This window comes from Seriola aureovittata, chromosome 10 (genome assembly GCF_021018895.1).
Source record: "Seriola aureovittata isolate HTS-2021-v1 ecotype China chromosome 10, ASM2101889v1, whole genome shotgun sequence".
Classification (NCBI taxonomy): Eukaryota; Metazoa; Chordata; class Actinopteri; order Carangiformes; family Carangidae; genus Seriola; species Seriola aureovittata.
In genome coordinates, this window is record NC_079373.1 from 13,076,894 (window position 1) to 13,092,555 (window position 15,662).

Sequence of the window (15,662 nt, forward strand, 5' to 3'; positions counted from 1 at the left end):
CAGAAATATGCAGCTTTCACTGACCAGAGTAATAAAATTTGCAAATTAAAATAAAGCACTGGGGCAACTGTCCCCAAACCTGTCCCAATGCGTTTTTATTAGATAAACAGTGTGGATATTAAAGAAAATGTGATGTAACTCAACCTTGTAATAATTAAGAGCAAGGTAGCAAAAAGAGAATGTGTATATTCAGTCACTGCACACCTGTTCCAGCTGACAATAAACCTAAATTTAGACTTAAACTGCCTCAACAAGATCACACTCACCCACGGCTAACATCTGGTCTCACCAACCACAGCAACAAGTGGTCAGCTTTTCCAAAATCAAACTGTACCAATCATAAGCTAAAGAGACAGCTCACCCTGCTGGTTTGAAACAGAAACTTGATTAAAAGTCATGATAATAAACTAAAGGGCATAGCAACTGATTTTTTTTCTTGTGCCTGAGTTGTGCATTAAATCACAGAAAAATACCTGAGCGCACCATCTGCTTTCATGTATTTCCATGTATCATTATGTAAATTAACATGTAAATATTTCAGTTTGGTGACAGTACTCACTTGAGAGGAATACGAGGAACTGCAGTGGGTGTGGAAGCAGCAGTGATGACATGCAGAATTTGTTCCAGAGCCGACAGGCCGCCGCCCACTTGGAAGGCAACTTGGTCTGCATTGTTCTGTTGAGGAAAGGACACACAGAGAAACAGAGGTACAGTCAGGGGACAACGAGCCACCCGCTGGACTGGGGATTACATGGCTCTCACCAGGGAGGCAACCTCTCTTTCTCCTACAGGGGCGAGGGATTGAAATCTGAAACAAAGTGATCCCTAAAGTATTCCTGTTTAATCTCAAAAGTGCACAACCCGACTCCGCCCCACAACAGTCAAGTTTCAGAGGAAGGCAAAAGCTCTGCAGGCTCCAGTTAGCACCAGGGTGGTCTCAGTGGATGACCACGGAGTTAAGTGCAATGGAGAAAATGCCACTCGGCCGAATAAAGAACAAGATAATCAGAGAAATGTAAAATAAAGAAAATCCCTCTAATAGGAGAGGATACAAAATCATTACATTCTTACAGAGGAGCTCATCTCACACTTCTAGTTACTTTAGAGCTGATAGCAGACTTTATTTTACTTACAACCTAATTTTGGCCATCTCATAGTGGTGCTCTGCCTCCGTTGAATTTGTTCAAATTATGTTTTTTATCCATTTATTTTTAGACCTTCTTAGTGCAGACAGTATGTTGAAATAAAGGTTGTCAAATATACAATTTGAGGGGGTAACAGTGGACATAATAATGTCATTTAACATAGCATTTCTAACAACTGAAGGTTGAAAGCTCTCAAATCAATAATATGCTAAAACATTTTAGAAAATATACTAGTTTCTTTTTCCCATGTAAGTGTTTCGAAAATATTATTTCTGTGTATATCAAAGTTAAATAAATATGTTTTCACACCTTCGCCCTGAATTCGCCCTGTAACTCAAGTAAAACTACTAGTAAAATATCCATTGCTTGCACAATCAAAATACTTAATTTCAAAATTAAACATTTTTACAAGCCATCTTTTATTTGGTTTGTCTGTACAAGAACTCCGTTTTGCATTTATTTAATTAGTGATGATGATCTTGACTTCTTCTGTCTGTTTTTATGAACTGACAGACTACACATCAGCTTTACTAGGTACATGTCCCCATCACAAACTGCTTGTTCCTCCAGTCACTTTAGCGAACTAAGCTGCCAGATGTTTCCACATAATGGTGTAATAAACAGGGATACATCTGGTCAGCAGTAATCCTATGGATGACCATATTGGTTAAAATTAGTTAATTTTGCTACTATGTCTGTAATCATTATTTTTAATAATTTTCTGAACTTGAGGAAATAAAGGAATCTGGACTATATAAGCTGAATCCTGATGTTTTTAAGTTATATTCTTTTTACTCACTTCAGTTACAATATAAAATGTAGAATATAAATATAAATAATTCGGTGCATCATTCCTGTGCATTAGATTTATGAACACATGTAAATAGTTAGGCCCTGCCCTCCTGTGATGATAGAGTAATTGGCAGTAGGTCAGATGCTGTTGCTACAGCGTCTTATAAATCAACAAGTACAAAGCCAGGAGCGAGCACCGACTGTCGGGCATGTTTCTGCCTGGGTAGACAGAGTAAAGGAGCTGGAGGGGAGCTGCTGATGGAGGGCCTTCTTCACACAACTGTGGAGTGTTACACTGCAGGTCACTCCTCCACCTAAAGAGGATGCAGGCTCCTCACTGCTGTGACAGCACGAAAATCCAGCCACTTCACAGTGCTTTTGTTCCGCAGATGAGAAGTTGCCAACAAGCCTGAACACATTGAGAAAGAAGCGCTTTACCAAATTACAGATAAGCTCTTCAACTGTCATTCATGCCCGCTGCTGAGGTAACTGCTCCTCGATTCCAGTCCCAGACACACACAGAAGACGACGCACTGAACAATCATTTTGGGTTTGGGACAAAAACGTTAACAAACATGCCAAACACCCTTTACTTTCAACATAATGAAAAATGTCTCAAAGACAGTCTTAAGAGTCGAAGCAGTGTTTATATAAAAGACCTCATTATGACTTCCTTTCTGTAAGTTGCCAGCAGTTTCCATGCCTAATCAATTGGGTCTCAGTCACTGAGCTTGGATTAACCCCTCTCTTAACCCTCACATCAACACACCTACCTAAAAGCTTCTAGGCTAAATGGGAAAAAAAAGGCAGCTCTTTCATAGCAGCTTATCAAATGGTATTAAAGGGGGTAACTGGGACCTGCCCGGTCCTGGCTGTCTCCTGAGAAAACCAGACAAGAGTTGCTTGGCTAGTCCTTGCCTTTTCTGCTCTGCTGACAGATTTATCTGTTGTGATGATAGAACAATACCGGTGAAGAGGATTAAGTTCAAACTACCTGACATATTATCTTTAGGTGGTCCACTCTACGCATGCAATGGACCACAGAAAACAGAAAGGCACCTAAGTATTACTGTGAGATGCACATTTGACTAAAAACATAACGCTTAAACTACTGGCTTATTTTATATGTTAACAGATTGGCTGTTGGCGAATGGTGAGCTTTGTGCTGTGCAAAGCAGCTGACTTTCTGAGCAAATGGAAAAAGCATCTGGTGATGATATATCCTTTCTACAAACGTAACCATGCAGGGCAACAGAAATCATGTTTGTATGTAATTACATTGACAGTGTATATATACAGTAAGCTGAATTTGCATACAAACTTAACAGGATGAAAACAATGTTTCTGTTTCTATAAGACCAGCAAGGACTCACAAATTACATTCCTGAGAGACAGTTACAATAAAGATCATCCACCCAGAGTTCTTAAAGCGATACTCTACTTTACTTGTTTGTAGTCTTACCCAAAGTTATATAAGAAAACTAGTTATCCGTTTCCTCCTTGTGCACTGACGCTACCTGGGAGCAAGGCAGAACCAAACATGCAGCCTCATAGTAAAGTTGTAAAGTTGCATTTTCACAGATAAGAACAAAACCCAACAGACTCTTGGATGCATAAGTGACCAGCTTGCTGCCTGAGAAGACATAATATAAAGTAATACAAGTTGGTAGTTCTTAGAGCACAGATATTTTCACCCACATTAGCAATGTGGTTCTAGGGATGGCAATGCTGGTTTATTGGTTGGTCAGTTGGCACTAGCATGGTAGTTGTGTGACATGGCAGTTTTATTTCATTTATTTCATTTTTAAAGGGTTACTGCAAAAATGTTATATGTCAAGCCAAGTTACTGGTCACATGGAATACTGCTTAGAACACAGAAGATATTATACACCTGTTTTTTCAGTTTGAAATTGCTTAACTGTCTTACTAAATTGCTAGACCTACAGTATCCGTGTACTGAAAGGACAGAGATGAAATTCATATTGTGGCTTTGGTTAAGAAAGCAAATAATCAGATTTCACAAAATGTAGGATTGTTCCTGTAAATTCCTCTCTGTGCTTGATCACAACCCAGCAGAAGCTAGAATAAAACAAAGTAAGAGGAGGAGCAATTAATTTCCCACAAAAAGAAAAAAAAGAAAAAAAAGAAAAAAAAGAAAAAAAAGAGCCACCACAAAGGGCCGGGCAGTGAGACAAAAGTGAGACGGATGGCTCCTGAATTATACAACAGGAGGAATCTTATCCAATTATTGTCCGGGGTGACCATTGTTACCCCAGCTGATGGGAAGGCTGAAGCAGCTGGTAATTCCTGCGACAGTGTCCGCAGACCAGCAGACCGGCCAGACTGCACTTTGTAGTCTCCTCCCACCAGACACTTTAATTAAAGCAGAGAGGAGGGCATAGCCTCAGTTGTCCTGCCCCACTAACAGATGGGCAACAACTGGCAGAGTTCATCAAGGACTGGCTTCAACTTTGATCTTCCAAGTCACGGGTTCACTCATTCACAACTAAAACCTAACAATGACAGAGGTGAGTGTGACAGATCACGCTCTCAGCACATGAATTTCATCATTATACAGTCTTACAGACAAGCCAGAAAGCGGTAAACAAAGCTCTGTGGGCTGAGTCGACTGTAAACCACAACAAGGCTGCTGGAGTAAACATTTTAAGGTCCAGTATAAACTTGTGTGTTTACAAGACATAATAGCATATGATTTAGCACACTGTATGAGTGCAGGCGAACATGGAAATGGATAATTCCACAAACTATGTTTATTCTATAAAATGAACCAAGATTAATCAAAGTCCAGTGTGGCGCAAAATCAAACCTGCCACAGAAACCACAGACAGCCTCTAGTTGTAAACTAACACACCAAGAAGCATAGAACCATTTCACCTCCCATTGGTCTTGTGGTGAGGAAAAAAATTAAGACTTTTTAGGAAAAACTGATAGCCTAGAATGAGAAAATATAATGACATGAAACCAATAGACAATTTTCCTTTTCCATTTATGTATCAATATTTTCTCAATTAATCATCTGATTAAACAACCAAATGACAGCGTCCAAGATAATGATATACATGTTTTATATAAAAATCGGTCAGAGCTGTTTAGTCCAAGATGAAATCTAGGAGTTAAGAGTTAATATAGCAATTATCTTATAAATTAAATTTTATATATTATTTACTTGGTCACAAGTTCTTCCTAAAATGTCCAGAAAGGCCACTGCTACTCTTACCAAAGCTTTGAAATATATATATTTTTTATGGCATGAAACAAATTTTAAAATGTTTAATAGGAATCTAATCTATACACGGGAGACTAAATTGTCTAATATCTGGCAGTTCTACTAGAGTGATTATTCATTCATGAAAATTGACCAAAAATTTGATGCTATTATTCTGAAAATTTTAAAAATGTTATGATTGATGCTATTGAAAAGTGTCATCAATGGTCAAAATGCTTGCCATAAAACCAAGAACTCATGAACAACATTGCTTTGCTTCACTCTTTGCTACATTGCTGATAAAAAGGGAGAATTTCCAAACTGGACTGAGTAGCAAGCTGCTCACTTTTGCTGTCTTTTACAAATTTCTGACACTGCTGATCTGGGCTGTATCCTTCAGTCTGTTGGAGGCCCAAGCAAGAAACCCTGTTGTCCCGCCACTCTGCTTTTCACCTTCACCCATGTTCCCGGACACATTTCCCACCAGTCCTGCTGGTTGGCCCAACCAGGCTAAGACAGCTGGCAAATGAAAATGTAAATACAATCTCTTCTCAATCATCCAAAGTAAAGAAAAAATCTGGTTTGACACAAAATAAACCATTAGAGGCCACAGAGGGAGAAACACACTGAGGTCAGAGACTAGACGTAGCCTAGAAAGCAGGGGAGGAGTGAGGGGTGGGGAGTGGGACCCAAACAGCAGTGCACGAGGGGAGTGTCGGGTGTTGTCTAAGGAATTAGCAGAGAAAGTGGAGACTGAATCAGATATGGGAGAGAAAAACAAATCTTTAGGTGAGTCAATGACATGAGAGATGCTTGTTAGGTCAAATAATCTAAACGGTCCTGACTTGAAGTGACTCAGGGGCCAGACTGCCATGCTGACGGAGACTCTATTTATTTGACTTCGTCCAGGGATTAGAGAGGGAGGTGTCTCCCCACTGCCTCATGGGCCAATCACATTGTTCCACTCAGTTTTGGGGGGACATTTCTGTAAGGGGCTGGTGAAGTACAGCTTGACAAAACAGTTTGAAAATGTGCTTTTAAACTAAAGTAGGAGACAAAGTCAAAAGCATCTGAAGAGAACCTTGATCTTCCTCTTTGCCTACAACACCACTATTGAACAGAGCACATCTCCTGTGGCCCACTGACCTCTGACCTCCCACTGGGATTATGTGGAGCAAAGGGGAGGAGCCCTCATGTAGTGACAGCTTGTGAGCTACTCACATCACACTGGCCTCCTCCTCTCTCCTTACAGGATGCTTTGCCACCCACCTCAGCCACCTCTTTCTTTGCCTCTCTGGGGAAATTCAGTAATAGCCTCTCCAGCCGCCCCCCTCGTCACTGATGGGACACCATAATCTCTCTATGCTCACACCCAGAGGCATGCACAGTGGGATGTTATGATGGCTCGAACCAAAACTTGACAGGAAATTTATGCCTCATTACAGGAAGTGGGCTGTATATTCTCCTCATCATAAACACTGTGGCAGGTGTTTTAATTCCTCCTCTCAGTCTCAAATTGATGTGAGTTTTACTGTAAAAAATAATGCAACAAAGCCTCTGGGACAAATGTTTCAAATCAACTACAGTTATAAATGTCTGCCATTACATCTGACAATTATATATATTTATACAGCTGTAAAGAAGTGTAAGAAAAACGCTCATTCTCAGAAAAAAATATCTCTTCTTTTGCCTTTGTTCAGTCTTGCGCTTTTCATCTGAAAATCCAATTTACCATTGTCTAAACTAGTGACATCTGAGTCGTGCAAGCCACATAGACACGAGACAATGCTTCCTCTCGTACTAGGAAGCTCCTCTATTGGTACCATGTGGACAATGAAAACACAGTTAATCTGGTCTTCGTTAGCCAATAACCAAAGGCAAGTTGGTTTGGAGTAAGTGATACTCTACATCGGGAGGGTGAGACAGAGGGAGCCACAGCCAAACACAACTCATCACTGAAGAGATGTGCCAAAGGGCTGGCACGACCTGTGCACTGCTGCAAAATCTTGAGTCGACAGCAAAGCAACAAAGCAGGACACTAAGACTAGTAGGTTATGCAAAGGGAGAAAGTAACAGGCAAACTCTACCTGTTTCTCCAAGATGCGAGAGATCTCTCCCAGAGTTCTGTCCAGACCAGACACTTTGTTGTTGGCCCACTGGCCGCTGTCTTGGCCCTGCAGCTGCTTCAACAGGTCCTTCACCAGGCGCTGCAACCTGAACATACAGAAACAAATTGTTATTATAAATCTGTTTACAAACACTAGTTGATAAAACCCGTGTTTCCATGCTGCCTCAGCCAACCTCTATTCACCAGAGTGGAGCTGAAACTATTGGTCAGTTAGTTGATCAACGGAAAATTCAAATAGAAAAATAATTTTATTTCGGACTGTTGGTCTGACAAACAAATCTGAAGATTTGAAAAGTGTATTTGATTAATTGACTGACAAAATGAATCTGCAATGATTCTGATAATTCATTTATAGTTAAAGTCATTTTTAAGCAAAAATGAAAATGCAATGGTTTAAGCCTCTAAAATCTGAATGTTTGCCAACTGTTCTTCAGATAGAACAATTTTCAAGCATGAATTGAATAATCTTAATTAACTCATTTAATGAAAACTGTGTAATTGCTGCCCTAAAATTGAATACATCATTTTGAGTTTTGCGAAACTCTTATTAAACGATTAATTGAGAAAACAAGCAGCAGATAAATCAATTATGAGTATAATTGTTACTTGCTGTGCTACACCACAGCTTTATAATCATTAGAGTAAAACATTAAAAGAGAAAATGTGAAACTTCAAGTTCAAAAAAGGAAAACACTTACTTGGCCTTGTAAGGGGAGTCGGGGACCTGTGTCTTTGCCTCCATTGACGTCTCATATTCCTTTGCCCTGCAAAGGGAGAAGTAGGAAAAAGTCTTTGAATCCCAGAAAAAAAGTGTTTGGCCTGTCAGTAAAGAGCACGGCGGATGACAGTGTGAAGAGGAAAGAAAAAGTTCAAACTGAGTCTGTTTATTTGGCCTGTCAGCCATTCACCAAGTAACTTGGCTTAAAATAATCAGACACTGGCTCTGTAGGGACGAGTGCTTTGCTGCCATTGACTCATATACCCAAAACCAAAATCTACCTTTAAATCCTCTAGCCTTTGAGTTTTATTGAACATTGGAGGCTCAAGTTTTTTACTTCACTCACTGTCAAATAACAGTTAATGGAGATTTCAAGCAATACTACCAGTGTTTCAAAGGGGTGACCTCTTGAAAGGTCACGGTCATTAGGGGACTGGCATCTCTGTGGCATTAGTCCAAGAGCCAGACTGTGTGTGTGTGCGTGCATGTGTATGTGCATGTGCATGAAATTGTGGGGGGAATCTATCAGTGTATCTGTCAATCAGGAATTCCCAGACATGATAAGTAACTATTGATCAGAGTTAGATAGAGCGTCTTCCAGTTACCCATCTCTACACTGATAGAATCAAACACTTCCTGGAAGACGACGGGAGAATTTCTCCCGGCAGACCGGCCCTGTACCAACCAAAGCCTGATCTATGCTCACAATCTCTTACATTCAAGGACAATAACTGATAACTCACCTCACAGCTAGACCAGGACAATGAGATACCAAAACCCTTCCAACTGCTCACAGGCATGTTTTCTAACATTCAGAAGATAGTAATGTTATCAAGAATCTGTTGCTCCATTGTATAACTGTTTACTTATTATCTGTCTTGATGGAGCTGTTATAAAACTATATACAGCTTCTTCTTATCAAATACTTAACAGTTGGGAATGGCCTTTTAAATTAGTAGGTTAAGTCTTAACAAGCAATCTACAAGATCAGCCATACTACCATCATGGAAAAAAATGCATCAAGTATAAATGTCAATAGACCAAGCAAGGATATCAATATACATTTGTGTCACTCCTCAGTATTAACTCTAAATATAGTCATTTCTGTGTCTCAGGAGCAGGATGAATAAGTAGCACAGACTTGCTTTCAGAAGGGCTTGAACTATATATGCCCTGTTTGTCATTCAGGATATTACAATATTAATCTCTGACAGGTTTATACCTAACCAGGTTAAAAAGGGAGCAATTGCTGAGCAATTCATTATTGTCAGAAGCAGCCCATGTGAAATGGACCTCTGGCAATAAATAACAGTGATCAGCAATAATGGAGAAAGCACAAATCTATAGTGTAGGACTATAAGCAGTTCACAACATGACAGATCTCAGTTCCCTATACGCTTATTTCTTTAACAGACACACACATGACTCACACAGGACTTGTGACTACAATGAAAACAACACAGACGTAGAAAAGGAAACCAAGCATTATTTCAATGGCAGTAAAGAGGAGTAGAATCTACAGAAACCTAAAATTATACTAATACTTCAACTCATTTAGCTTGTATTGTAAATGTTTTAAAATACACTGTGCCACTCGTGGGATGCTTTGGCCTTGGTAGAGCTACTTTGTTTGAAAGCTCTTCCTCTCCTGATTTTATCTGTGCAAAAGCATTTTAGGATCCACATATCACAGAATTTGTTCAGATTTGTGGCTATTGTTCTAAAGTTGTTTTAAAAATGTACTATTATGGAGCTTGTAATCCCTTTTTATAGAAAAAAAACGAACATATGTGGGATAAAAAAAAAAACATCCATTTCTACCATGTTTGTGCCTGTGTAACTTTGGTTCAGTATCTCCTCTTAAACTCATTCTGACTTTTTGGTTGTAAAATCTAAAGAGTTGCCTTTCAGAGGAGACCAGGGTTATGACTCTAATCAAAAGGGTTGAAGAACAGTAACCTTTTTATTTTGGGTACATTATTTTCAGGCACAAAAACGGAGGTGTCTATTAAAGGTTTAAGGATAAATGTTCTTTTCCAAGCAGGACTTTTCTCTTAATCTAAAGGCAGCAGACTGAGTAACATGAGTTAGAGCCATGCATACCACCTCATACTGTAGTCTATACTCCATACAGGAGAGTTTTTGTATACACACATCACCATCCGAGATCTCCATACATACACAACAACACACTGGCCACTCTGTTCCCTGCTGAGTGAACCACAAGCTACACAGCTACAGGCAAGCAGCTCGTACAAGAGCATAAGTGGAGACTTCAGTTTCCAAGTTCAGAACCCATCCTAGCATTAAGTGACAGGCTACTTACATGAAATTTTAATAGAATATTTTCCTTCCCAAAACACTTATTATTAGGGAACGTTAGCCAAGCCGCAAAAAAAACATGTGGGCTAAAATGTGTGTGTATTGCTTTATGACAGACGAGGGCTGCATGTTGGTCTAGTGAAAAGGCTAGTGAGAACCACTCACGTTTTACGGACACCATACAGCGTTCCAATAAAACGGTTCATTTCCACCTGGTGGTGAAGCGGCTCACCTTTATGTTTACTGGGGCTCTGTGTTATTTATGACCTCTGAAAGCCTGCTGCCTTTGAGTGCTAGTCTCAGCAGGGCTGCTGCAGGAGTGACAGTGAACAGAGACAGATCATGTTGTCACTTTCTCAGTACCGCTGAGCCTCACAAAGCCAAAAACAGCAGCACTGAGAATAAAGCACTGTGGCAGAATAGGTGTTTCAGCCTGTAGCTACCTCTTACTCCTCTTTCTGAATAAACACTTTCTCCTGGACAGCCTAATATGAATTCCCTTTTTAGAAATATCACTCATGGTCATATCATGATAAGAGGTTGGAGGCTCTATTAGGATCATTAAATCAGATAGGGACACTGATAACAAAGAAAGAACTGTACTCCATCACAGCCGGAGTTAAACTGGAGACAGAGATTCACGAAAAAGTGGTACAAAAATCTGAAAGATGTTCAAGTTAGGCCATCCAGACGGGGCTGCTCGCTCGGTCTGCTCCTCTTACCAATTTTTTCCTAACTGTACAAATAAACAAAATAAAAATAACAGAATAAAACTGATAGCATTTTTACAGTTTCTCATTGGAAAAAAATATTATATTGTTAATAAAACATATATGGGTGAACTGAAGAAGCTGGAATAGAGGCATGGATGAACAAGTCTTATTGAAAATACTGTTAAGGGCATGTTCAAAGTCTTTTACTAGGAAATGGCTGAAGAAATACTGTTCTTAGTGTTGATGAATACATTGATCCACAGTACAGTATACATTATCCTTTAATTTGAGAATTAAAAATGTTATATTAGTTAATAACTGTATAAAATTGCTTATGTTCAACCTTTAAAAACAACATTATCAATATACCTCCCCATTATATTATTAATGGTAAATGGACTGCACTTAACTGCACTTTTCAATCCGAGTAGGTCAATGGAACAATTTACTAAAACAATTTACAATGACTTGCTCAACTACCTGCTGAACTACCAACCCTGCGACATTTGATTCCTGACCAATACTAATGAGCTTTTAAATTCACTTTCAGGGCCAGTTTTCAGTTTTACAATAGCAAAAATATCAAATTGAGATGCACAAAGTTTGCTAGTATTAGGTTTACAGTATTAATGTTACAAGATTTAGTTACTAGTCACTTATGGAGATTTGTGTAGGGTTTTTAGTTGTCTCCAATACAAACTATGACCTCATTATTTACAGGCCGAGATATCTTCATGTTTTTTAATGTTTGTGATTCTGCCATCATTAAATGACTTTGATAAAAATATCATATCCTGCTTAATGGAACTTTACATTTTTTTAGTATGCAAGGTTCCTTTCTGTATAGCTTACATATCAGATAAACTACTCTTCCTGCTTGAAGTGGTATCCTTCCAATAATCTGAACCAGTAACATCTTACAGTTTTTTTTGTCAACATAGTTGGCAATGTTGAGTGTCTCCTTGCACTCCCCTCCCTCCCCTCCCTGTTGTGACAGCCAGTTAAATTGATTGAGCTCAGGTCCAGGTTCTGACACACAGCAGCTCTGCCTCCTATTTGTTGATTACTATTGATTTTCTTTGATACTTCATTTAAAAATCAATAACTCAGAAGAAGAAAAATAGGCATGGCTCATACATACTTTAACATACATCCTGTACACCGAGGAAAGCTTCAGGTTTGGCAATACCATGGCAGCAATTTGGAGGAAAGCTCTTTACAGGTGAAAGCTGGGGCCCTACACATCGATTTGCAGTTTTGCTCCCCAATCACAGAAAGTGGTCATAAATTAAGCTCATCAGTGTTATCTTGTGGACAGCCAGGATGCGCATAACATCTGCTTCCCATCTCCTTGTCACTCATAAAAAAAGTCCTGGCACAGTTTTGTCCTCTGTGCCTCTGAGAGGATGGACAGGGAGAGACGGACACGGACACACGGACACACACGGACACACGGACACACGGACACACACGGACACACACGGACACACACGGACACACACGGACACACACACACACACACACACACACACACGGACACACACACACACACACACACACACACACACGAGACCAAAAACAGAGAGAAAATGGATGTGTTACCTGGAGTTCATCCTAGCGCGGAGCTTTTTCGCCTTCTTCCGTGCCTTCTGCCTTTCTTCACCATCCTTCATGCTCTCAGAGGAAACAGAGCTGTCCGTCACTATATCCACAATGTATTTTTTCAAGGACAGATGCTCCTAGAGTAGAAAAAAAACAATACATTAAAAGACAATGCTGGCAAATTTCACGAATATTCGTCATTACATTCTAACTGTATAATAATAAATAACACCTGTGTATGTTGTTTTGGTGAAGTAAAGAACACTATTGTGAATTAAATAGTAGAATGTCAAAAGGAAAAGGGGAGATATACAGTTCTACCTTAATCATGGAAGACGATGTATTGTACAATAATTAAAAAAACATTGTTTCCCGAACAGTGAGTGTAAGTTAATCAATGTCTGTCAAAATTACACAAATACAACAGCAAATATTACCCTTGATATAGAGGTTGTTCACAACAAAGTTGGCACTGAATGTATTGTGTGACATGTAGACCTACACCTCTCAATAACACCATTGAATCCTGTAATTACCTCCAATACTTCACAATCTTTTGAAGCCACCCACCCATGGATATGTTTAAGGGCTGGAGGTGTTGCTTCCTGTCTGGCCCTGTCAGATGACTCTGATATTTCCACCAGGAGACAGGGGAATGTAACCCAATTTGAACAACATGATGCATGTGCAAGAAAGCAATTACCCAATTATGCTGTCATCTAGCACCCCAGAGAATAGGATGGCCTCACAGATAAAGCGTTTTCCATTCAGCAGTCGAGCTGAACCTGTGCGTGGGACGCTGTACCCTTCGGTCACAAGTGTTGTCAGTGCACCTGCTGCCTGAATGGAGGGTTTCACTTGAGGTTGTTGGAAAAGTCCTTAGGTGGGCTAGAGTGTCCAAAAGGGATTTAGTGCCACTGAATCTAAACATTGCTTTACTATTTTGACTTTAATGCCCTGAAAATCTCTATTTACCACATCAGTTTCTTACTGTGAGTGACGGGGCGTTACATGAACCCATTATTGCCTTCCAAAGTTTGTATAGTGTTGGTTATTTCACATCATAGAGTTCTGTATTTTGTTTGCACTTTTTTCCAATGGTTGAAAGTGGGTGGAACTCCAATGGGAAAAAGTCAAAATGGAGAAAACTTTAAATCAAAATGTGACGACAAGGTTTTTGGCTTATAATGCCATAATGTCAATCAAATCTGACCATACCACACCAATGACACTAATGACACAAATTAGTGATGAATGTTCAATATTGTAGAAAAATATGTAAGATCTGAAGCAATGTTTTCATGTGCTTTAATATTGATCACAGCCTTTTTTTAATGCCTAAAAGTTAAGTAAGAGAAAGGGGATGATAACAACTTTGGAAATGAAAAGGGCATTGCATGGGTGGGTATCACGTTTCCAAGACGGTTGTGTGTGTCTGTATTTGTATACGCACACTTCTGCCCTCTCCTCCCTGATACTACAGGTCAGTCATGACTCATGACCGTAGCTGTCCCTCGCTTGGGAGGCAGCTGTTCAGTAATCTCTCTGAGAGGGTATCCTGTGCAGACACTCACTTAATGGAATTGTTTCAGTACCACATCCAAAACATCTTTGCAAAAATCACACTGGTAACATAAAAGGTACCTGAAATATTAAACTTTCAAATAGATTATAATGCTGACGCACTGACTATGATCCTTTAGCAAATTAATATATAATGATTACAGCCCAGTTCCTGTTGCTAGGAGGCAGGACTAAATGGAAGTTGTATAGACTTTGAGCATTTGAGACGATCAGACTTGATAACAGACAGGTGTCTACCACTGAACCATTGTAACACAGCAGCAAAGATGATGGCCTGAGGGCAGCGCTACCGCACAATACCACGGATTGCCTCTGGTGGGAGTAATGTGATACCACTCACATCTCTCTCATTCCCTGACACAAACAGACTTATCACAGATCTAAAAGAGAGACTAATTCTATGGGACATGTTCATCCACTGCCTCTTGTGTCACATACAAAGGCCTGAGAGGTAGGATTTCCATTTGGTGTGAAACAAACAGCTGTATTTCATGTTGGCTACTAAGTAAGATATGATACTTCGATACAGGATTGAATTACCATCACTACAGTGGTTTGCATGACATTTTCTGTATTAAACTGCATGTTATCAGTGACATTTAAGGAGGGGGAAAATCAGACAAAGACCAACTGAAAACATTGGCTCACTCTCCCTTAACAGCAGCTTTGTTGCTATAGCGAGATGACAGTCACATCTCAAAACAGTGTGGGGAGGGAGAGGCTCGCTTCAGCTGACTGTCTGGATATTTCATCAAGGTTCTCAATTTGTCATCAGCAGAGCTTCAACGACAAGACCTTTAGGACTATTCAGTGCATTTGGGAAGTCAGCTCTGATACGCTCTGCAGCCTGGTGATCCCTCTACTGGCTGTGCTTGCCAAGCACCACAGATAAGCAGAAAAGACGACAGCCTTCCATGACAGAAACCACCAGTTCTTTTAAGCCGTCATGTCCAAAAGTGATCAAGAAGTCCTGAAGTCAGAAGCCTGGCGTCTTACCTACATCATATTAAACCAGAACCGACAGCGAGTGAAAAGAGGGATTGCATTCCCATGTGTTCTGCCCTGTTGATAATCATCGCATTTTCAATTTAATTCACAAGTCTTCCAGAATGAGAGAAAATGACTAAATATGAAGGAGAGGGGCATTTGCTGCCTGCTTCCACAGAAAAACTATGAAGTGACCTCTGCACAGTTGAGCCAACCATCTTCATTTTAATTAAAAATCTTTCATTGCACAAAGAGTTATAGAGCTACAGTCTGTAAAATTGTTGGCAGTAGCATGAATGAAACCGTGAGCACCGAAATTAACTTTGATATAAATAACAGGTGGGCACATAAGTCAATCTAAACAAAGTCTCTAGATATAAACCTATTGGACAACTTGATTAGTTTCACATACAATAAGAAAAAGTAGTTCTGGACATCTAAATAT

General features: G+C 39.7%; 1 protein-coding gene across 3 annotated transcripts in view; it reads right to left on the reverse strand.

Moving 5' to 3' along the window:
* The window catches only part of scaper (S-phase cyclin A-associated protein in the ER), a 57,456-nt gene that overhangs the window by 23,820 nt on the left and 17,974 nt on the right, over window positions 1-15,662 (reverse strand). For all 3 annotated transcript variants that reach the window (XM_056387147.1, XM_056387145.1, XM_056387146.1), the window contains 4 exons: window positions 12,647-12,783; window positions 7,990-8,055; window positions 7,251-7,377; window positions 560-675 (listed from right to left, as the gene is read on the reverse strand). In XM_056387147.1, coding sequence (XP_056243122.1) covers window positions 560-675; window positions 7,251-7,377; window positions 7,990-8,055; window positions 12,647-12,783 — 446 coding nt within the window. The remainder of the gene's footprint in view (window positions 1-559; window positions 676-7,250; window positions 7,378-7,989; window positions 8,056-12,646; window positions 12,784-15,662) is intronic.